The sequence below is a fragment of the Petromyzon marinus genome, chromosome 27, assembly GCF_048934315.1.
Source record: "Petromyzon marinus isolate PM22_M1 ecotype Great Lakes invasive population chromosome 27, UKy_Petmar_22M1.pri1.0, whole genome shotgun sequence".
Classification (NCBI taxonomy): domain Eukaryota; kingdom Metazoa; phylum Chordata; class Hyperoartia; order Petromyzontiformes; family Petromyzontidae; genus Petromyzon; species Petromyzon marinus.
Window position 1 is genome coordinate 11,572,044 of NC_133693.1, and position 23,173 is coordinate 11,595,216.

The window sequence follows — 23,173 nt, forward strand, 5'->3', positions numbered from 1 at the left end:
GGGGTAAGCATCTACATCATGAGGCCGACTTTGCCAGTACCAAAATATTTGTTTGCATTCTGACTGCAAGTATTGTGGTTAATGTAAACATGATTCCTTGCAAAAGGTTTCAGTGTCGCCAAAAACAAAGGTTAAAAACCCTATTATTATTATGCTTCGAATCTAGTTTAAGTATTTACATTTTATGGCTTGCTTACCTTGTTCTGTATTTTGTGCGCATATCGTGTTTTGTGGAATTATTATTTGCTGTTGTAACTTGCTGACCGACCCATAATGGACAACTGCAAAAAAAGAGCTTCATAGACCATCGGATTCCTGCTGCAGTCCAAATAAATAAATAACAATGGCTGGTGCTTCAATGGCCCCGGTGCTGTCCAACAACGGAGCCTGCTGCTGAAGATGCTGCTGAGAGAAGCGAGGTCTCACGCACGGCAGCTCCCCGCGTGGCCTGCTCGTGGTCTTCGCCGTGCGTGTGTGCTGCTCCTTTTGAGGCGTCTTGATTTGTTGCACGGACGATGGCTCCCGTTCAGCCGGCTTCCCCGGCTATTTTGCACGGGAGATCCGTGGTGTTGCGTGAGCCCAGCAGCAGCAGCAGCAGCAACAAAACAAAGACAAACACCTCCAAATATTGCGGGGAACGAGTGGACATCTGTGAAAGAGAGCTTTATAGCTCATAGGATTTCTCCAGTATGAATACATATTCTTATAAACACAAAAACAAAAAAACACACGCGGATCAAAAACAATACAAATGTGAGAGCAAAAAGCGCCAGAAAAAGTTATGTGCAAGTAAGCCCTGTGTTAGAGTCGCGTACACAGTCGTACAAACATGCGCATTGAAACATGCGCATTGAAAAGGGGGCAGTGCAAACATGGAAAGAGACGTCAGGAGAAACATTTCAACCTTCACGATGTTGCGTGCCATGGGCAGCAGAGGGCAGTGCAGCAAAATATTTATTTACATTTTTGTAATTTCCGCGAGCGTTTGAACCCGTTTCTCTTCAACAGAAAATAAGAGACAGGTGTCGACTTTAATGCTCTTCTCACAATCCTGTATTCGGAGCACTAAAACATAATTTTTTTTACGTAATAAAATGCCAAGATATATTGTACGTTTTTTTTCCTCTCCAGAATTTAAAGAATATGATGGTGAAAGAATTCCATTACGTGAATACAGATTGAAAAGTTTGAGCAATTTTAAACGAACACTCGTTCTTCTGTATTCGATACTCCCACCCCTTCGGTGTCGCTACATGTTAAATGTCTTGCACCGTTTCAACTCAACGTTTATTTGTTACACGGGAAATACCGTTTAGCCAGTCACCCAGCTAGTTTCGGTGGCAACGACCCTCACCACCACAACAATTTTGTTGTCGGGGTGGTGAGGAGCCCAGCCAGCAGCCAGCCAGGAAACTCGAGGCATTATTTTTAACAGCATATTTTTTTAAAAGTGTGATTCACCACAAAGGCACAACTTATTATTTAGAGTTGTATATGATATATCATTTTGCATCAAATTAGGACTTATCTTAAAGAGGTGGTGCTTTCCATAACATCTGGCAGTTCAGCATTTATACAAGCCTGACTGCTGCTGATGAGACACTAAATGCCTAAATCATTCCAGAGTTTTGCTTGTACCGAATACAATGCTGCCGAAATTGCACACTCCCAGAAGGCTGTGGGGCCTATGGCTTTGTGAAAAAATAATTGTAGTTTTCATGTGGAAAGACATATGAAGGTGGCATTGTATGGCTATCTATTTAGAAAAATATAGCTCGAATGAACATGTTTTTTTTTCAATCAGTTTTCCTGGTTCTGAGTCGGTCAAAGTCTCACATCACACGTGGATTATATGGGCAGTCAAAGTCTCACATCACATGAGGATTACATGGGCTTGTATGGCTTGGAAACTCAAAGCACCTTGCACCAGATCTTATCTCAACTACTCCAATGCCCTGCTGCAGTTTAGCCAAAGGGACCCCCAGCGGCAGCTGTGCCTGTGCAGACAAGATGAACGCAGCATCGGCCTGCAAATATGCATTGGTCGTCCAGTAGGAAACAACGTGTTTATTTTTTCTCCCCCCATTAAATAATGTATCACATTAGGACAATGATGCTGGCACACATGGCCTGCTTTTTTAAGTCACAGGATCCTTAACGTCCAGTCTGAAGCAGATGGTTCGCATTAATGGTTAAAACACCCGCCATATTAACCAAGGTGATCACCAGGCTCAAACCGCATCGAGTGACAGATGCTATCACTCGGTCATGCTCTCCCACCCGCCCCTTGACTTTTCACAAAAGTGGTATGAATTTTATCTATCCCTGTAGGATGATGAGCTAATTTTACCTTTAGTAAAATGTATAATTGTGCCAGGTTTTTTGTTTACCATTTTTATTTATTTCATAATCACAATGAATCTGGAAGATAAGATGGAGGGTTTTTTTTAAAATACAAAATTGCTAGGTCAATAGCATTTAACACATTTGAATACAGAGGGCACTGTCAGAATGTAGCATTCAAAATTAGAATGTCTTTCTTCAACATCTACGTGACTTGCAGTATTAAAATAAACTCTTTTGTACATCCATGTGAAAAATAATTACTAAAGTTCCTTAATATTCTGCCATTAAAGCTGATGCCTTTATGATCCACCTATAAAACACAACTCATTCTTTGGATTTTGTCTTCAGTGAAACTTATCTACGTTGATGTGGGAGCTGTGGTTAGCAGATGACCACAGTTGTGGATTGGAGGAATTATCCAATTCGACACAAAAATACCGCCTCTTATCCACAATTATCCCCCCAAATATGTAAATGTAGCACCTATGGCGACCACTTCCTGGTAACCCCGGAAAAATAATCCGTAGAATCCTTCCCCAGATAATCCAAGTTTCACTGTTTTAGTTACGCCTGCTGTGGTCATACCGTACTAATAACAAGGAACGGAATCCTCTCATTTACCCACCATGAAGCACTGTTCAGAAACATAATACAGAACATTAACATGGTATGTCGTTTAGTATTTACAAGAGGTGGTCCTTTTTTGAGCTGCCCCCTCTCTCTCTCTGCCTCCCTGTCCGTCTTTCCTCCCTCCTTACCTCTTGGTGGACTTGTATATGTATTTCTACTGACCGTGTACCTCGTATTTTTCATTTTATCTATGCTGGTATGTGCAATCCAAAGGTTGCACACGAAATTTAACACTCTTCTGAAATTCGTGGTCCGCCAGGAAGTGTCTAACTGTGTTGTTGGCCTGACTGGATGTGCTTCACATAATGTTTTTTCAGGTTTGTTGAATTCTCGTCTCTCATCTTTTTGTTGTATTTACCTCCGTGATTTGTTCTTGACACCTGATGAAGATCGCTTGCGTTGTGATCGAAACGTCGTGATTGTTTTTTGTTTTAATATAATTTTATTGTATTTCTACATATGTGACTTTACCGAAAAAAACAATGAGTATGGTATGTCACCATTGAATAATGTGCAATATGTCCTTACAACACAAACGCTCCACAAGCATGTAAAGCTGATATACGATCTCTGGTTTATTAACACCTTGGTTTGACTCACAGAAGAATTGTTACATTTTTTTTATCTCCATTTCTTCTCCCCTGATTCTGAGCCAAGGCATGTTTGAGGTGATGAAAGATTATTTTAAATATGAAAAGTAGTTTTGATTTAAAGCTTTCGTGACTGCAGGGATTCATATTCTTGGTTCTTTCGGTAAAGTCACGTAGAAGGGAAGCAATAAAATAATAAAATTATAAAACAATAAAATTCTCACGACGTTTCGACTGCAACACAAGCAATCATCATCAGGTGTGAAAACCACAGCAAAAAAATGAAAAAAGTGGCGTTTTTTTAACGTTAGCACCACGGAGAGCGATTTGACAGTTTGTTCAGATGGGCGAGTCCATCTATGTTCGGAAAAGTGGAGGGGGGAGATGAAAATAATGGATGTGGTCTGAAAGCCACCGTAAGCGTGAACAATCAATTAAGACCCGAAATGGTTGATCAAATCCTTCCAATGATTGCTAACAAAGAGACAATTTCAACCGAGAAGATGGATTCTGGCACATCCATCGTTTTCGTCTCCCCCCTCCTCTTTTCCGAACATAGATGGACTCGTCCATCTGAACAAACTGTCAAAACGCTCTCCGCGGTACTAACGTTAAAAAACCGCCACTTTTTTCAAATTTTCTTGCTGTGGTTTTCACACCTGATGATGATTGCTTGTGTTGCAGTCGAAACGTCGTGAGAATTTAATTGTTTTATATTTTTATTATTTATTGTTTCCCTTCTACGTGACTTTACCGAAAGAACCAAGAATATGAAAAGTAGTGTTGTGAAAATGTATTAATTAAGCAACCTCGCCAAATACCGCGATACAAACTGTCATTGCCAGCTGCATTTTAACACCATGAAAAATATACGGGTACACGTTTCTCAAAGGATATTTTGGGACAAAAATAAACGGCGTTTGTTGAAGCACATAAATCATATTAGTCTTACGTGAGCAGAGATGAGTGTCGCGCCTAGATTGTGAGTGGACCGTAAATTCTTCATTCCAGCTTCTACAGCCAGTAAAGCGTGCATGACAGGTGCCACTTAAGCACGTTCATTTCACGAGTTCACAAAACTCAAGTTTAATAAACTATGGGACTTGTACTTTGCTGGGACCCTAATTCCATTGTTTTCCCTTCAGATCCTTGAACAGCCAAGAATCTGTCTGTTCCTTTGCGCTAATTACAGAAGCATCGGTGCAATTCAGATATGAAGTTCACTGATGTTAAAACGTAGGCTTTCACGACCAATATTGTTCATGATAAAGGCAAAATCGACCGATGAAGCTGGTTGCAATTACCAGCAGAACGTTGCACTCAAATTATAAATGTGGTGGGTTTACCCTCCAACACTAAAGTAGCAACTAATTGGCATGTTTTGTTGACGTGACAACCCTTACTAATCGGCATGTTTTGTTTACGTGACAACCCTTACTAATTGGCATGTTTTAAGTGACAACCCTTACTAATTGGCATGTTTTGTTTACGTGACAACCCTTACTAATTGGCATGTTTTAAGTGACAACCCTTACTAATTGGCATGTTTTAAGTGACAACCCTTACTAATTGGCATGTTTTGTTTACGTGACAACCCTTACTAATTGGCATGTTTTGTTTACGTGACAACCCTTACTAATTGGCTGCCGGGTGGCGGCGGTTTAACGACACGTTTATATATTACCCGATCAAACCCCAAAAAATACATTTATTACGATGATTGTAAAAGGCCGCAGACTCGATCTGACTGTCTTTCATACTATTGAGCATACCGTTACACGGTGTACAGATACAACTGCAATCTATTTCCATTGCTGGATAATACAATAAATGGATGTCATCTATCAAATCAAGCAATTTACACGCAGTACAATGTAAGTCTTATTCTACAATTCGACCCATAGGCGTGTGTAAAATGGTAATTGTGCAGTGCGGTGTAGCATTTAAGGGTTTAGCCATTAAAATGAAACGAACACAGCAAACGCGATCTAATTTACCCTCCTCCCCAACTGTGCCCTGCTCAGAAACCTACAATAATGCGGTACAGTACATGCTATGTCAAATGTAATAGGTTTCAATGTGTCCTTAGAACACAAACGCTCACGAGCATGTTGTTGATACATTCCTCGATTATTCATTTTATCCCGGCCTGTCTCGCAGATGATAGATTACATCTTCATCTTTCACGGGCTCTCACCTAAGGCCATGCCAAGGAATGTTTTTGATGCGCTCAATTATTGCTGGTGCACTCTTTGCAATACCATCTGCAATCTTGTGCCAAGTGTGTATATTCCCAAGACTGTACATATTCGTGGAATTAAGCGGCCCAAGCATTGTGTGAATCTTAACAAGCAAGTATGAACACTCTGTATGGTATTAACGAGGGCAGCATGTACCGAGCACTGCATTATATTGTTATTTAACGCCGGGTGGGAAGTCCGCATAGCATAATACCAGCTTTTAAAACGAGGGTATAGGAACGTGCTGCCCATCCGGTAACACGTGCGTCTTAACAGGCGGTTTAGTTCATAAGGCACAGTGAGCATTACAACTGAGAAGCATGTGGCATGTGAGTTGCTGCCGTCTGTAACGGAGGGTGTTTGCACTGGATCTCCGTACGACGAACCGCAGTTAAGACCGTACACAAGCTAGGGACTTCCTGTGGACCGTGAAGGAACGTCGGATTGAGCAGGACACGTTGCTTGAACAAGATGACGGCTCGTGGTCAGGGACTTTAACGATCGAGGTGGAAGTAAAAGGAGGGAACATGCCGGATAGGATGGCCGCCATGGAGATGGAGTGATGGAATCAGCTCTTGCGTCGGAGCTTGATCAGGGGTTGGTAACGTGCGGCTCCGGAGCCGCAAGGAGCTTTTTGAGGACTGCTTCATGACGTTATTAATGAAGGATCACCGTCTCGTATTCACCACACGCATTGCGGCTCTTGAAATAATGGAGTTGTTAGCGCGTTCGAAAAAAAATGCCTCTTCTTGTTATTTTGGTCGCCAACCCCTGAGCCAGATGGATTGTTGCATTGCAGGACCTTAAGATATGGTGGTTATCTCAGAGAACTTAATCCAGCAATGGATATACCATGGCTGCTGATGGTGATGGTGAACATATGACTGTTACATTTTGTCTAACACGTGTTTTTATTTGTTTGTTAGATCGCTTCTTGATCAGGTGGCTGGGTGGAGGGTAGAGTGCTGAGCTGGCACTTTTGAGATCCTGGGTTTAAGTCTGGGCAGCTGCACACGATTAAAAACAACTTGTGAGTTGATGGTCGAAATCAAGTCGCCATTGGCAGCGCGAAAATGCACGTAATTAAATTTGGGTTTGCGCTAAATGAAATGTTGGTCTGATCGTCGCGTAATGAAAACTTTTCTCGGTGGCAGGGTGGGTCAAAGTCCACCCAAGTGTGCAGTGAAGGTCCCTTCAGATTTCAGAGCAGTTCCATGATATTATCTCCTTCAGTGGGCGTGTGTCCAACATGGAATGATGCACTGCCCCCCTGCGAGAATGCCAGATGTCTCGTAACACGACGTCGATGGCACAGCTAGAATTAAATTGGGGGGTGGAAAGGAAACGTGTCGCGCCGCAGTGGCAAGATGTTATCTCCCTCGCATAGTTTACAGGAGGTCGTGGGTTCGAATCGGACCCTGACGCTTGTATATTTGGAGTTTGCATGTTCTCCCCATTGGTCGCGTGGATTTTTCTCTGGGTCCTCCGGTTTTTCCGTCCACATTTGGAAACATACATTTCCACGCGATAAAGCCACGTTGTTGAGCTATCCTACGTGACCAGGTCGCTTCTAAAAAAGAGCTACATAACTCAGGGCGCCTTACCTGGTAAATTAAAAATGATTAATAGTTAAAACAAATTGTTATCCTGCCAACGCGAGCCGTGGGGAAGTGGTGGAGTGGAGAGCGAGGAATGCAGGAAGTGGGACAGCTGGATGAGGGCCACAGGGTTCATGGGGACACAACTACCTCGCGTTCTCCACTGCACAACCGAGCCACACTGGGGCCCAGCCAGCCTGGCGCCGCACGGGAGGCGCCGGTTTGTTTTGCACCGCCGAAGCCCAGCCGTGCCGCTGACGTGATCAGCGATTTGAATGTGTAATTAGCCCCGCCCCCTGATCCTGCTTGGCCCGGATTCATTCTTTGGATTCTTGCAAAGGTTTCGAGTTTCATGGTTTGAGTCTGCTGGCTTTGCTCGGCAACAAGCCGGTAAGTAACCACCTGTGCCGTGGGGGTCCCGTGCTGGTTCTGCTCGCATATGCCAGTGGGGAAAAGGGGTCAACTTGGCCTGGCTTGGCTGCATGTCGTCTGAAACTAAAAACGAAACTGAAGATTGTTTTTATTTGTATCAGGTAACACCCACTGAGCTATATAACTCTTTTTTTCAGAAGAGACCTGGCTATCACAAATGATAGCTCAACAAAGTGGCTTATCATCATCGCGTGGACATTTATAGCAGCCAAATACTCGAAACGCGTGACGCTGATTCTAAATGTTGAGGACCTGGAGAAAAATCCACACGACCACTAGGAGAGAGATATGCAAACTCCAAAAATACAGGCGTCAGGGTCCGATTCGAACCCACGACCTCCTGTATACTGGGCGAGGGAGATAACATCTCGCCACCGTGGCACCCTTTGCACTCGATCTGGACACCAGCGCAGCCAACGCAGGTGACACCCAAGGATGCCATGTCCAGTTTTCTGGAGGAACGCTCAAACGGAGCACCTACGCTGCAACGTTGCAATACCATCCCAGGAGAGGTTGGGTGGGGGGGGGTGGAGAGGGAACTGCTACGACGTGGTCAGATGCTGCAACACGCCCCAACGTGTGTCCACTATTGTGACGTCCATCAGCGCTTGGTGGTTGGTGGAGTGTGTTTTGTTAAAACGAATGCAATGGGATGCACTTTTGAGCACAGTAATTAATGGGCCGGTGTACAAGCATTGGCCAACAGAAACCCACCACGCCCTGCCAGTAAAACGGGCGTGAAAGAGCCTTCGCCAACCCTGGCACTGGCAAGCGTGGTGAAACATGATCAAGCAGCCGCCATGACATGTGTGGAACGGGGAGGCTTTCATCCATCAGTGGATTGACACAACTGACTGTGTAAATTATTGTTATATTACTATGAAAGAAGCAGTGGCTAATGCTTCAGGCAGTTTAAATAACGCCAGTCTTTTTTTTCGTGGCAATGTAAAAACTAGGTTTTTTTTTTGTACGTCAAAATGCGAAACGTGAAAAGGAATACGCATGGCACTCCACTTTCTGCTCGTCCCTCCGCTCGTAGAATCGCTTCGCGCATTGTCGTCCTCTTGCCGGCGCTCGCGATCATCCCTCAGATGCCCACGCGGCGCAGGCCGCTTACGAAGCTCACACCATCTTCGGCGCCGGTCAATTCGTTGGCCACGGTCTCGCGGTCGGCATCTCGCCGATGAGATCCAGCGGTGTCACCACGATTCCGCCATTGTTCAGGAATTCCGCCATTGTTCAGGAGCCCAAGCGATTGTGGCAAAGGTGACCCATACCCTGTCAAGACTACTGGCTGTTGCATGACTGTCGTGGTTTGTGATGACGAAGCTGGCAACAACAACAAAAGAGTAATAGATTTCGTAACTTTGTCAAACATTAACTTTTTTTTACGGAATGTTATGCCGGCGAGTTGGCGAGGGTTGATGTTGAAGGTAACCTTGTTCGATTCAATTACCGTAAAAATTTGTGGTGTGCATCGTTCGCGATGATGACAACGCCGGTTATAAATACAAAGGCGCAGATCTCTCTTGACTTTTGGTGGGTCTGCGACGGTTTTGGAATCTTGGCTTTGTTGTAGCTGGACTCCAGGAGGCGTCTTAGGTCTCCTTGCTTGTGGCAGGCGGTCTTGCAGTTACGCCCTTCCTGTTTTTTTTACGCTGTCCATTTTTCTTCTTCCCCCGTCCTCTGTGGTCTACCTCTTTCCTTTCTTGGGGTTTTCTTGACGCCGTTTCTTTAACACATGACAACAGCACACGTGGTGCGTAGTTAGATATACATTCGTCATAAAAAGGTTTTTTGAGTTAGATCGCGTAAGTATAAATGTGTCGTAACTCGCCACCACCCAACCGGGCCAACCGGTAAGGTTTGCCTCTTAAAGAAAACGTGCCAATTAGTTACTACTTCAGCCCACCAGTGTGTTTGGAGAGTAACTCCAATTAGTTACTACTTTAGCCCACCAGTGTGTTTGGAGAGTAACTCCACTAAGTTACTACTTCAGCCCACCAGTGTGTTTGGAGAGTAACTCCACTAAGTTACTACTTCAGCCCACCAGTGTGTTTGGAGAGTAACTCCACAACATTTACACTTTGAGTGCTGTGACATCAACCAGCATCATCGAGATTTTTCCAGAACTGTGAATAAATCCACCTGCTTTGGGTCTTAAGTAGAGGAAGATGACGTTATTACTGTGAGCCAATCAAGTACGGAGAACAGAGAGGGTGGGGGGGGGTAATTATATAACAATAGATTATTAATCACAGTTAATTAGTATGTGACGCCTTTATAATGCCTTTACAAGGCATCACATACTATTACTTATTATTAGGTATACACACATATAGAACACTGTAAACAACACAAAGACAAAGATCCCCACCCCGTGTAGCCTCAACAGACTTTTGGGGCAAGTGCTGTTCACGAGCAGCACCTACGAAGTCCGGCACAGTACACGACGGGGTGGGTGGCCAGGACCACGCCTGGCCGCCTTTGTCTCCCCAGTGGTAATGTTTACATACCACACCAGGTACTCATTTGAGACTCAGTCGACCTATGGGAGGCCCAGGACCGGTTCAGATAATCGTAACTGGTGTTGATGGCCGGGGATCGAACCTGGGTCGCCGGGTTCGTAGTGCAGCTCGCTAACCGCTAACGCTACTGCTCCCCAACATGTAAACAATACACACTCAAAACCCACGACTTCACAAACACAAGTCACGTTTTTTTTTATGATCACTAATTGAAAATGTACGTGTGCAGCCTTTTTGTCAATCCACTGCTGGATAGAGACCTCCCCATGCCATGTGGGTTACTAAGGTTGTCTTGGTAAAAGCAGGCACAAGAGACGTGGGTGCGCAGAAATACAGTACAACAATGCCATTTTGCTGTGCTGCCCTATCCACAGCCTAGCCCCACAGACACATACGACAACCTGATTGTGCAAGGTGGTTGCCCGTCCAAGCGTCATCCACGCTCGACGTTGCTTAGCTTTCGAGATCTGGGCGCATTCCGGGTGATTTGGTCGTCTGCTTCCACGCTACAATGGCATGGCAAAGCAAGGTGGAGGGATACTGGACTGGGGTAACGGTCAACACGGTGGACTTACAATCCAGAGGTCACCTGTTCGATTTGCTCTTCCGGTGCGGCAGTTTTGACGTTTATTAAATCCCACCACCTCTGTCCATTCGGCGATATTTTTTAAATGTTATTTTAGCAGGTAAAGCCCACTGAGCTATACAGCTATTTTTTCAGATGCGACCTGGCCACAAATGATAGTTCAACGAAGTGGCATGACAAGTGAAAATGTACAGCAGCCAAATACTCTAAAAGCACGTTGATTCATATCGTGTGGAGGAAAGAACCGGACAGACCCGGAGAAAAATCGACGTGACCATGGGGAGAAAGACAAAAACTCCAAATATATAGGCATCGTCAGGACCGGGATCGAACCCACGACCTCCTGTATACTAGGTGAGGTAGTTAACATCTCTATAAATGGCCACGCCACAGTTGATCGGCAGGTTGCATTCGGTGGGGTAAAGTGTGGAAACATCCACCTCCCAAATCGTCTGGCCGGCTTGGAGGTGTAGGCGAAAGTACCCTTGGGAGGCCCTCTCTGGAGGCTCCCTCTGTTGGAGGTCATTTTACCAGCAGTGGCCTGGGCAGGTCAAATCAATCAAACTTTTTGTTGTGCCTGGTGCCATTCTCATGCTCACGCCGTACAATGGGCGATCCAAATGTAGTGCCCGTTTGTTAATTCTGTTTTTTTAACAACCCTCGTGAAACCACACGAGACGAGCGCTGGCCCAAGGCGTTTTCCACCAACGCCGAGCTCCTTTGGACCCCCAGGGAGTTTCCGCTGCGCTGGGGACACGTGGCGCTCCCGTGCGGTGCCAGGCACGGTGAACTCACCCGAGGCGGGCCCCTCCTTCTTTGCGCACTGGCGGTGCTGGAGCCTGCAGCGCTTGCTCTCGCGCACGGCCGGGCACGGGCGGCCGTGGGGCGAGGGCTCCCGCGCGACGGCCCGCTCGCGGTGGTGGGTGCCCCGCTTGCCGCCGCACGGCTTGCCGTTCTTCATGCAGGGCCCCCACTCGCTCCAGGGCCCCACCTCACACTCGACTGTCGGCAACACGGGGTCGGCGTTAATTTCGTTGAAAGAGGCGCAGTAGCGCCGTCGATTTTAAAGACGTCGTTGCTCACCGCGGAGAACTGTAGCAACACGATCGCAATCTAATGATGGCTGGCGCCAAACTGTGCCACGCGCGCTCCCGCATGTCCGTGTGGGAGCCTCGGTACCGATACAGTTTTTATTTCGGGTTAGTTCCGATGGCGTACATGTTTAGCATTATTTGTATATATTTTTTCGTGGTTTGCTTACCTTTCCTATACTCTGCGCTTCTATTGTGTTCTTGCATTGTTTGTTGTCGTAACGTTCTGACCTGCTCCTACTGGACATCTGTGAAAAGAGCTTCATAGCTCATCGGATTCCTCGAGTATCAAAAAAGATTTAGAATTTCCACAGGCCAAACCGGAACACGCTTCTCCGTCGGCCGAGGTCTATCAGAGCCGGGCAGTCGACCGTAAACCTGAACATTACGGCGTCCGGGATTGTTCCTGTCACTCAAAACACAGATGCCACTTCCTGGACTGCCCGGGTCAAGCCCTGTTGCCACCTGTTCAGGTCAAACCCGGATAGGTTGGGCCCTAGGCTGTTGCTTGGTGTGCTTCAACTACTGATGATGGGATCTGTTCTGACTTGAATTGTGCATCCCTAAATGACGCGTTGGTGCCGCGTTGGTTAGATGTTAAGTACCTCGCCTGGTATACAGGAAGTCTTGGGTTCGATCCCGACCCTAACGTTTGTTGTTTCTTTGGAATTTGCGTATTCTCCCCTTGGTGTTGTGGATTTTCTCCGGTCCTCCGGTTTTTCCCTCCACATTTAGAAACATGTGTTTAGAATATTTGACTGCAATACATTTCCATGTGATAATCCACTTTGTTAAGATTTAATTTGTCGCTTCTGAAAAAAAAAAACATAAGCTCTGTGGACCTTATCTAGTAAAATAAAAAATAGTTCTAATAGTATAATAGACCAAGGCCGTAGCCATGGAGTCACCATTGGGGGGGACCAAATCTTCCAGGGGGTCTGGGGGTCCCCCCCCAGAAAAAGTCTAAATTTGTAAACTAATTTCCTGCCATTTCCTGCCTAAAATATTAAAACATGCACTAACACATAGGATGGACTTTTTATATATTTTTTACAAAAAATGTCTAATAGTGTATTGTATTACATTCCTCTGTTTTACCTTTTCTTGTTTCATTGTATGTAATGGCAGAGATTAGGGATTAATAAAGTACAACCATAACCACAATCATATAAACAGAAATAAATTTTATAGCAATATAGTGGGGGGACATTTTGAGCATATTTGAATATTGGGGGGGAATGTGTAATGATTAGAGACTTAAGGCAGGCTTATATTGAGTGAACTGCAGTTGAAGAACTTTTGGGGGGGATGTGTGGCCCCCCCCAATATATATTATAATTAGGACCTTGTAATAGACTGCTCGATTGAACATCGTAGCAGCACTCGCCTGCTGTGTTGGCGGTGGCCCTGAGCCAGTGGTGGCCATCCCTCCGTTGCGTGAGGAACCGCACGCGATCAGTGTTCACATCCCAACAAGAGGCAACTGAGCATGGCTCGCCATTGAACAAAAACGGTTGCCGCAGCGGGCGTTTTCAGATGTGCTTCTGTGGACGTCTGGAACGCTCTCCCTTCCGACATTGGGAAGCCACTGCGAAGCTATGCACTTTGAAATAATTTCTTTAGAACTGCTTTTTGTGTTCAGTTTGTTGTCCTTCTCCCCCCCCCCCCCCCCGCACGTCCGATTTTAGCGCGTTTGGCTATGTAGGGTGCGAAAGAAGTTCAACATACGTACTTGAGAGAAAACGGAGTTGACCCCTTGACCAGAATTTGAACCCTCCTAATGACAGCTGCCGCTACCACGGCCATGTTGTACAGTGCGAGATCTACGAGAATCTCGTCGTCGCTTGCACGGATTATCATCATCTCACGACTATTGTTGTTGCCGATTTAATTTTATTCTTTCTTTTGTTGCTCTACAATTGAAGTCGTGATAAATAGCCATCATCTATGAAATGTGTTTATTTGCTAGCGTAATTGATGGTGTGGCGATTATATGACGTCATTATTGCGATTAAATTTTAATCGTTTAATTTTAGATATACATTGTAATAATTAGAGACTTAAGGCAGGCTTATATTGAGTGAACTGCAGTTGAAGAACTTTGAAGTAATTTTCATTAAATTTCGACATACGCGAAATTACAGAAATAATACAATATAACGTGAAATACAATTATAAAGTGACAAGAAGCCTATATATCTCGATACATGAGGGAAAGGTACATCGTTGCACTGACCTTTGACCTAATTATTTGGTGACCCAAAAATGTACTCCTTCATACCGAGTGTGCCTGCTGTGATTTAGTGAAGGACCTTTGGGATCAACATGTTTGATCCTGTTGATGAGGCAAAGATCTAAGCACGCAATCGTTTGGGGAGGCTGTTGCTCCGAAAAAAACCTGTTTCTGTAAAGATTGTGCTCACATTTAGTATTTGATCTTTTGAGAAAATGTCCCAAAAAAAAATCTACTCGGCAATTCCAAAAACCTCTCAATCCAAATGTTTTGAACATGTGTTGAAAACGATGATTTGACCTGTATTGAACCCTAAAATTAGGGTTACATTTCAAAAGTGGATTTGATTTTTTACTTCACTGTAATTTGTTTCGTGGGTCTGTGCAGATGTGAAATGTATACTCCTACACACACGTAGGTCGCTCTGCCATGCCACAACGTTTCACCCACTTGAGTCGAGAAAGCTCAATTTTGGCTTGTCGCAATGCGCCCGCAGCTCACGGCCTTGCCAATTCATCGCACGCAATAAAAAGTTGACTCTGCATGTACGCATGTTGAACTTCTTTCACAACGTACGTAGCCAAACGTGCCCGAAATGAACACAGCGCGCTCACCCCTTGTAAGCGACACCGAAGCTCGCCCACAGTTGCTCGTCGAATTACGGCTGCTAGCGACTTCGAATGAGTACATTTCACAGTTTCGAGTGACATCGTTTTAAAATGAGGGATGGCGCCCAGGTGGGCAATGCACGAGCGGTACGACAGAGGGTAGGTGCGAATAATCAGCGCAAGGTGACAGCCGAATACCCGGAGCGTGTGCCTGCGTTTTCGCCGAATCGGCGCTCACGCAAAACAGCAACAACAAGTCTGGCAACCTTTGCGCCGTGCCGAGATCCGCGAGCGAGGAGGGAAATGCGCAGGCAGAGGTGGTGGGGGCGCTACTCCCGTGCGTTTGTTGTTGCCCGTTTCGGTATGCAAAATATAATACTCCTTTCGGGGGCGGGGGGGGGCAACCAACGTGAACGTACAACAACAATATTCGTCGGTAATTATGATAATGATGATCATAATAATAACATCGGTCAGTGCTTTCTCCGTACACTGTTTGGACGAAGGGCTGCCCAACGCCATGTCGATCACGGCAGGTCATTTGACCATACTTCACCGCGCTTGTCAGTGCAGGCTTAAATACCGGTGAAGACATCACTCGGCACCGTTCTTAGCCGCGGCCGGGAATTGAACTCGGCTCGCCGGGTTCATCGCGCGGCGCAGAGGGACCGCTGCAAGGCCTTGTTATACGCACGAAATTTGGCCGCGGCGATACGGAGGGGATTAATCCTACAGACGAAGAAATACGCTCCGGTACACGGCGAAACATCGTGCTGCTTTGCTCCATTCTAAACTTTGTCATGCTCGTTGCCCGAAACATTCCCGCATCCCACCGCCGAGGGGGGGGGGGGGGGGCTGCCAATGCTGGTGGCGTAGAGACGTACCGACATTGATGCATTCCATGCTTTGGCTGTCCACGGCAAAACCGTCTGGGCAGGTGCTTGAACATTTTCCCAGGTGCAAATAATATCCAGATGTACATTTTGTACAAAAACTTCTGGCGAAACAGCTGCTGCAGTGGTCCACTTTGCATTCTGTTGGAGATAAACAGGCGCTTTCTTTTCAGAAGTAGAAGCAAAACAAAAGCGATTGCACAAAAAAAATGACACAGTGTGTTGCGGCGAAGGCTTTAAAGCACCCGAAAGTTGGAATGTCACGTGGTATTTAAGCTGCACACCGGCGGCGCAAATGTGGTTAACAACTTCAACATCAAGTCAGTGATACCACCTTTGCTCATTCAGCGAAAACATCGCCGTGAGTCACCTCACATCTCCCAAACCTCTTGTCTGGATGTCAAATTGACATCGTATTCTAAACTTTTGCTCTTCTTCAACACGATGTCGTCACCAAATGTGCAATGCTCTATGATGTAAACGAAACACAACTGTCAAATAAGACCCGGTCAGGAGCCACTGTCGCTGGAGCTTTCAAACTCGCAATCTGAAATTTCTGCAAACCCAAAAACCTTGGTTGAGGACAAACTCCTCATTTTGCGTGGGATGGCTAAAATGCGGTCATCCTATTAAGAGGCTGGCCCCCCCGCCACCAAAATGTGGAACTTCCACCGTCGCGGACAGGCGTTTCCGGTGAACGAAGCAATTGGGATAGGCTCTCGAATGCTCAAAGCCGCAAGCAACCTCGACAGAGACTCCCAAGAGAATGTTATTTTTGTTTGTTTACTTCAGACAGAAGCAAGGCTGGTGTGGGTTAGCGGCTATGCAAGGAGCACGCTCCATGAGACAGCTTGATTTAAGTTTGCAGGTCACCACACTTGCTCACTATGGTGTGTTTAAAAAAATGCGCTTTAAAATAAACAAGATGATCAATTAAATTCCACCCTACCCCCTCATCCCCTTCACCCCCTCCGTTTTTTTTTAGATCTGCCTCCAATCTGGAACTCAACTGCAGCACAGCTCTGCAGTGTTCTCAAATCACTGGGCTAATGCCCAGGTGGGGTGCCAGGCGGCTCACTGTGGTGTACTTATTTATATACGGTTGGGTTGGACAAGGGGTAGCAACAGAATCTGCGTCTCAGAATCTGTCAAAAATGTAGTCGGATAATTTCGTGGCCAGACCCAAGAAGAGCAATTATGGCCTCTTAAGTGTAACGCTCATGACATCATTCCGATTTAAATCTGTTCTCTGATTTTACTGGAGACTAGGTGTGGAGAGGGCTGTATTTAAAAAAAGTAACCATCTTTTTCAAATTGTGTTGTCGGCATCGTGCCAAGAAGAGAACCCTCTGAGCACTATTGGGGGCCGTCCATAAATGACGTCACGCGATTTTGGACGATTTTTGACCCCCCCCCCTAGTCACACAGCGTCACAAAAAGTCAGACCCCCCCCTCAAACATGACGTCACAACGCTCTGCCCCCCCCCCAAAAAAAATACATGTTTCAAATCGCTTTAAAATATTGTCATTGTAGTGCGTATTTAATGTGCCGCTGCACTCTGATATTGTAGGAGAAAACATTTATTAGATGTGACGTCACATTTCTCAACCCCCCCCCCCTTGTCACACATCACAAATGTCTGACCCCCCCCCCCCGCCTAGGTGCGTGACGTCATTTATGGACGGCCCCTTACATCACACCAAGGAACGACCCTTGGATAAAGTCCAGGGGACACGGTGTCGAGATGTGAACTACCTCGCATGGTATACAGGAGGTCGCCTGTATATTTAGAGTTTGCGTGTTCTCCCCATGGTTGCGTGGATGTTTCTCCGAGTCCTCCGGTTTTTCCCTCCACATCTAGAATCAACATCGCGCGTTTAGATTATTTGGCTGCTAAGCATTTCCACACGATCAGCCGCTTCGTTGAGCTATAATGTGTGGCCAAGTCGCTTCTGAAAAGAGCCTAGGTAAACCAGTGGGTATTACCTGGTAAAATAAAAACATCGTTTTGTCGTTTAGTTAGGTCCCAGAAGCTGTGTCGAGTCGCTTTCAAGTATGTGTCCGATCCTATACCGAGCGGCACACCTTGAATGGCCTGCAGTGGGATTGTTCATGGCATGTTTAGCCGTCAGAACTAAAATTGGATTTCTACACAGAAGTCAATGTTGGCTCAGTCCGTTGAGTGTGAGCAAATTTGGCTCACTGCTCATCGGATTCTATCCAATCGTTGGGCAGAACACAAACCCCGTGCCGTTTTTTGTTGTTTTGTTTTTACAATTGGAAGGAGGTTCTAGTTTTATGTCAAGAGTCATAACCTCCTCCCTAAAAAAAAATCGCAAGAATCCAGAGACTCTTAAGAATGCTAAGTAGCAGCACATGTCAAAGATTGCGGCCTGTTTTGAATTTTATGCGCCGTTCTCTTGCATCTCCACATTAAATGCTGAGTAAACATCTACATCGGAGGGACGACACGGAGTCACGAGGTCATCGGCCCAACCACCGCCGCCACCGCTCTTCGCCGCTACTTCCTTCTGCCAGATTCCAAAGATGTTGGACGGTTAAAACAGCCCGAAATGCCTTCCCCCATAGCCTCTAGCCTCATTTAGAGCTCTTACTCACCCAGTGGGTTGCCTGTGTATCCTGCCATGCTCCGTCTTGCATACATGCCCCCCCCCCTCACCCCCTATTCTTCAACCTCCACCTCGTGTTCGATGTCCACGATGATTTCTCACCCCAGTTTATTTAGAACTTCCAAGACGCTCACCTTTCCACTGAACTGTCAGCATCTCAGCAGCTGCGATGCCACGCGCTCTCTCTCTCTCTCTGCATTGCTACGATCCAGCCACTGCCACCTTGTCCAACGCTACTTTTTTTCTCCAGCACTTCTGTATTCTTTCAATTCGCACATTTATTTTTCCCCTTTGCTGCACGGTGTGTCTCAAATTCTCGAGTTTAGGGGAGGGGGACACACACACACCCCACATTTAGCACAAACCACAAAATAAATACCAATATTAAACACGCCAAATTCGCTTCTGAAAAAATAGCTATGTAGCTCAGTGGACCTTTCCTGGTAAAATAAAATAAAAAGTTCAGTTTAAGATTTAAGAGCCGGAGAAAAATCCATGCGACCATGTGGAAAACATGCAAACTCCAAATATACAGGCGTCGTCAGGGTCGGGATCGAATCCACCACCTCCTGCATACCAGGCAAGGTAGTTAATATCTCGCCACCACGGCGTGTACAAAAGCCCTCGGCCTTATCCAGACCAACAGCTCAAAAGAACTGAATGTGTGGCCGATTTGTTCCGTGGCCATCACAACAGGACCCGTTGTGCGTCTGCAACTGTTCATCACGTGACCGTGGTGATGACATCTTCAATCTTTTGTGCATTGTGATTTAACTCTTTTTTTAATGCGATCCCTCTCCTCCTAATTGTTTTACAGAGTTATGTTTATTCTTTTGGCATGTTCATCCCTTGTCATATCTGTCCTTCCCATCGTGTCTTTTGTGGCATCAGATGACTCATTCTTTGTTCGCCTTTTACCTTGCTCACCTTTCATGGCATCGTTTTGCTTTTGTAGACATTTGAATTTGTTGCTTGCTTTAATTCTGCTTGCTCCTGAACTACATTTTTAACTTCAACTGACATTCGCTTGGAATTAGTGCTGAAGTGTCACTCGCCAGAGCCTGTAATCAATTGCAAGTACGTTGCACTTCTCCCGTAGCCAACCGTGATAATTGGATGTGCGGAGGAAGGACAACAAATTAAGCACAAAAATCTGTTTTAAATAAAAGAGTTTTCAATCTGAATTTTAAAGTGCGTAGCTGCAGTAGCCTCCAAATATCTGAAGGAAAAGCGTTCCAGGCGGCCGCAGAAGCGCATTTGAAAGCACCTGATGTGGTGAACATCTTTGACGAGGTATTGTGGTTGATTTGTGGCAAGCACTTTGTGTGTCATGAGTGCGACAGTTTAATGTATTCGTTCGGCAACTGAAAGCCAATTCAGCTCGGCGAGCACTGGACGGACACGGTTGGATCTTGCAGTACTTGTCCCACACCTTGCCAGGTCACTCCCACCCCACCACCTCCACTCCGCATTCCGATTACATCTCCTTCCCGCCGGCTTCCCTCCTTCCCGTTGTGCTTTTCCAGGCCCCGTGGTTGGCAAAATAAAAAAAAATAGGTGCAAATCCCCTGGGCATATTTTGCGTCTCTGACCCAGGTGAATTGTAAGCCAGAGAGGGGGGGGGGTCACTGTTCTGAGAGCCAAATGCATGCATGTGCATCAGAGCAGAATGCTCGTGCATCAGAGCAGAATGCTCGTGCAGTGCAATTTTCTGTAACTACTACTGAAGGAAACATTTTTGTTCCAATCGCTTGCATCTAAAATTCTATATTTTGGATGGTGCATTGCCAAGAGCATATGTAATCCATCTTGAGTACCAGCAAGGACATTTGTTTGTAATTACAGGAAGTTAGTTTTTATTCAAACGTAACCATGTGATCACGTTTTATTTACATTCTATACGACAATTTGTTGAAAATAATGTTTAGGTACTGAAACAGTGTGGAATCAGAATAGATCTATTGGGTGTCAATAAAACGTGATCCCATTATGTTTGAAGAAAAACGACTATCTGCAATTGTGTGCATAAAGTTTTCGCATTGAAATATTTTCTGCAGAAAGATAAAATTATGGATTGACAGCTGCTAAAATACAAGTTCACCTCGCACATTTACTTGAAGTTTAATGCGAGTTTGAGTGTAGATGTCTCGTGCATGACGTGACGGTAAATGTTGAGGTAGCGTTGGTAAACTGCGAAATAAAAATGCTGAATGAAAATCCGCGTAAATCATAAAACCACACGTGCGTTTTTATGACATGGAATAGCCCAAGATATTACGTAATGAATATATGCATTAGAGACACTGGTACATCTGGAAATGAAATTGGAAGCTGATACGCTTATTTAATAAGATGGAAGATAAGTCTTGCAGAAATGCTTTGCTTTCTGTAATTGGAATCATCTCTATAATGCAATGACATGTTTGGCAAGGAAGCCAAGCCTTGAGCAGAGAAAACTCAGAGATTCCACAAAGTTTCCTCTCCTCCGTTTCATAATCCAGCGAAACCAGCTCCGCAAACACTTCTTCTTAGGCATATATTTCTGTCACAACCACCCATAACTGGTTTTAAACTTATAGATGTTTTTGTGTGTTTAGTTTGTCGTCCAATAAGCACGGCTGGCTACCTACAGTGCGAAATAAGTTCAAACATTCATACATATTAAATCTTGACTGCAGGAATTCATATTCTTTGGGTCTTTCGGTAAAGTCACGTAGATAGATCAAATAATAAAAAAAGATACAAATAATAACAATATCACAACGTTTCAATCGCAACACAAGCAATCGTCATCAGGTGAGAATGATCGTGGGAGAGCTGCTGAGAATAGATATACAGCAGCTCTCCCGCGATACTTCTCACCTGATGACGATTGATTGTGTTGCCATCGAAACGTCGTGATATTGTTATTATTTTTTATTTTTTTTTAAATAATTTTATCTATCTACGTGGCTTCACGGAAAGACCCAAAGAATATTAATGCGTATTTTTTTAAAGTCCTTAAACCACTACATTTGCTCAACTCAGAGACCAATTTATTGCCGTTCTTTTATTGCTAGAATCTTCCAAAGCTATCATGCCTCAGCTTAATTTCTTAATTTCTTGCCTTTGCAATGAAGCTAACCTGCAGTTGCTGCGCGAGATGTTCACGGTTGATGCGCTGCACAGCGCTCCACTGTGTGTGTGTGCGCGCTGTAGATCGGCACTGAATGGAGCCCCCCACGTCTCACTTCCCCTCCCTCCTTCCCTCACTCAATCAACCAATCAAACGGAGAGAAAAAGTGAGAAATGAGCGGCTCAATTCGGTCCCTGAAACTCCGAGCATCTGGAGTGAAACGTCAGACATTCTGCCGGACGACGCTGGGGCAAGTCCCAAAAAAGGCATCGGAGAACCGACCTCGATCCTCTCTCGCCATTCCAAGCATTTGTTCCGTTTCCTCACTTTGACTCCGGTTTTTTGTGAACCCTCATCCATTTCCTTTATTTTTCATCATCAGACCCAGTGCCTCTGCTCCTGTCTCAAGCGACCAGCTGCTTTAAAATCCTGCCCTCATATTTCTGGTGCTGATTCATCGTCTTTCGTGCCGTTTGCGAGCGTTCCAAACCTGTGTTTGCATGAGGTCGGCCGAATTATTTTTGCCGCACTACCTCACTCGTACTTTTAAAAGTAAAAACGAGCAAGTAGAACACAGGCAGCCAGCTGTGATTTAAACTGGCCTCTCAAGTGTAGCGAGCTAATAGTCTCAACCTGGCCACCAGTGACTACTGAAACAAAACTGGCATTAAATTTAGTTTTGCACTTTGGCTGTAAGAATGAAACGTCAGATGTTACTATCGTATGACAGTCATTACTGTGTACCAGCACAAGGTGAGTGCTGCCCGTTGGTGTGGATAAGAGTCGTTCTGTGACCTCCGTTTCCACGGGCTGTCTTTTATACCAAGGGCTATCAAACTACTCTGAAAAAGTTCGGAATGGATTCTTCATCTCAATGACGTGACGCCGACAGCAGAGTCGTTGTAAAAATTGGAGGAAAAAAAACAAAGCGAACAACAAAAATAGAAGTATTCCTGCGTGAACTCATTCTCACAGTTTATTTCATGTCAAAAAAAGATTCCTTTTCAGCTCCACTTGATATATTTTACTTGGAAGCAGACGCCTCTGCATTTTCACCACGTCTTAATCACATCGCACACATGGATTTCATGTTACATCGAGAAGCAGAGGGTATTCTTCTGGTTTGACATTGCAGACTAATATTTTAACACTTGGCAAAACTATATTTTTATATTGCCAGGTAAGGGCCGCTGAGCTATACAACAATTTTTCACAAGCGACCTGGCCGCAAATGAATGCTCAACGGAGTGGCTTATCACGTGGCATTTTTGCAGCAGCCAAATCATCTAACGCATGTTTCTAAATGTGGAGGGAACAACCGGAAGACCCAGAGATAAATTTACGCCACCACGAGGAGAAAACATGTAAACTCCAAATATACAGGCGCTATCAGGGTTGGGATCGAACCCACGACCTCCTGCATACCAGGCAAGGGAGATAACATCTCGCCACCACGATGCCTACGGGGGAGCATGGTGGCGCAGTAGTAAGAGTTGAGATTCAGCAAGACACACCTGGGTTCAATTTCTCCTGACTCTGGGCGACTTTGTTCTTGTGTAGAGTTTGCATGTCCTCCCCCTGTTGTTCGTGGCTTTTCTCTGGGTTCTCTGGTGCCTACCATCCCACCCCCCCCCCCCCCCCCCCACAAAAAA

General features: G+C 45.3%; 1 protein-coding gene across 1 annotated transcript in view; it reads right to left on the reverse strand.

Moving 5' to 3' along the window:
* Window positions 1–936: 936 nt before the first annotated feature.
* Window positions 937–23,173, reverse strand: part of LOC142929240 (R-spondin-3-like) — a 30,129-nt gene continuing 7,892 nt past the window's right edge. Inside the window, exons 2-4 of the mRNA XM_076070124.1 lie at window positions 15,767–15,916; window positions 11,746–11,952; window positions 937–9,568 (exon numbers count right to left, since the gene is read on the reverse strand). Coding sequence (XP_075926239.1) covers window positions 9,435–9,568; window positions 11,746–11,952; window positions 15,767–15,916 — 491 coding nt within the window. The 3' untranslated portion in view covers window positions 937–9,434. The remainder of the gene's footprint in view (window positions 9,569–11,745; window positions 11,953–15,766; window positions 15,917–23,173) is intronic.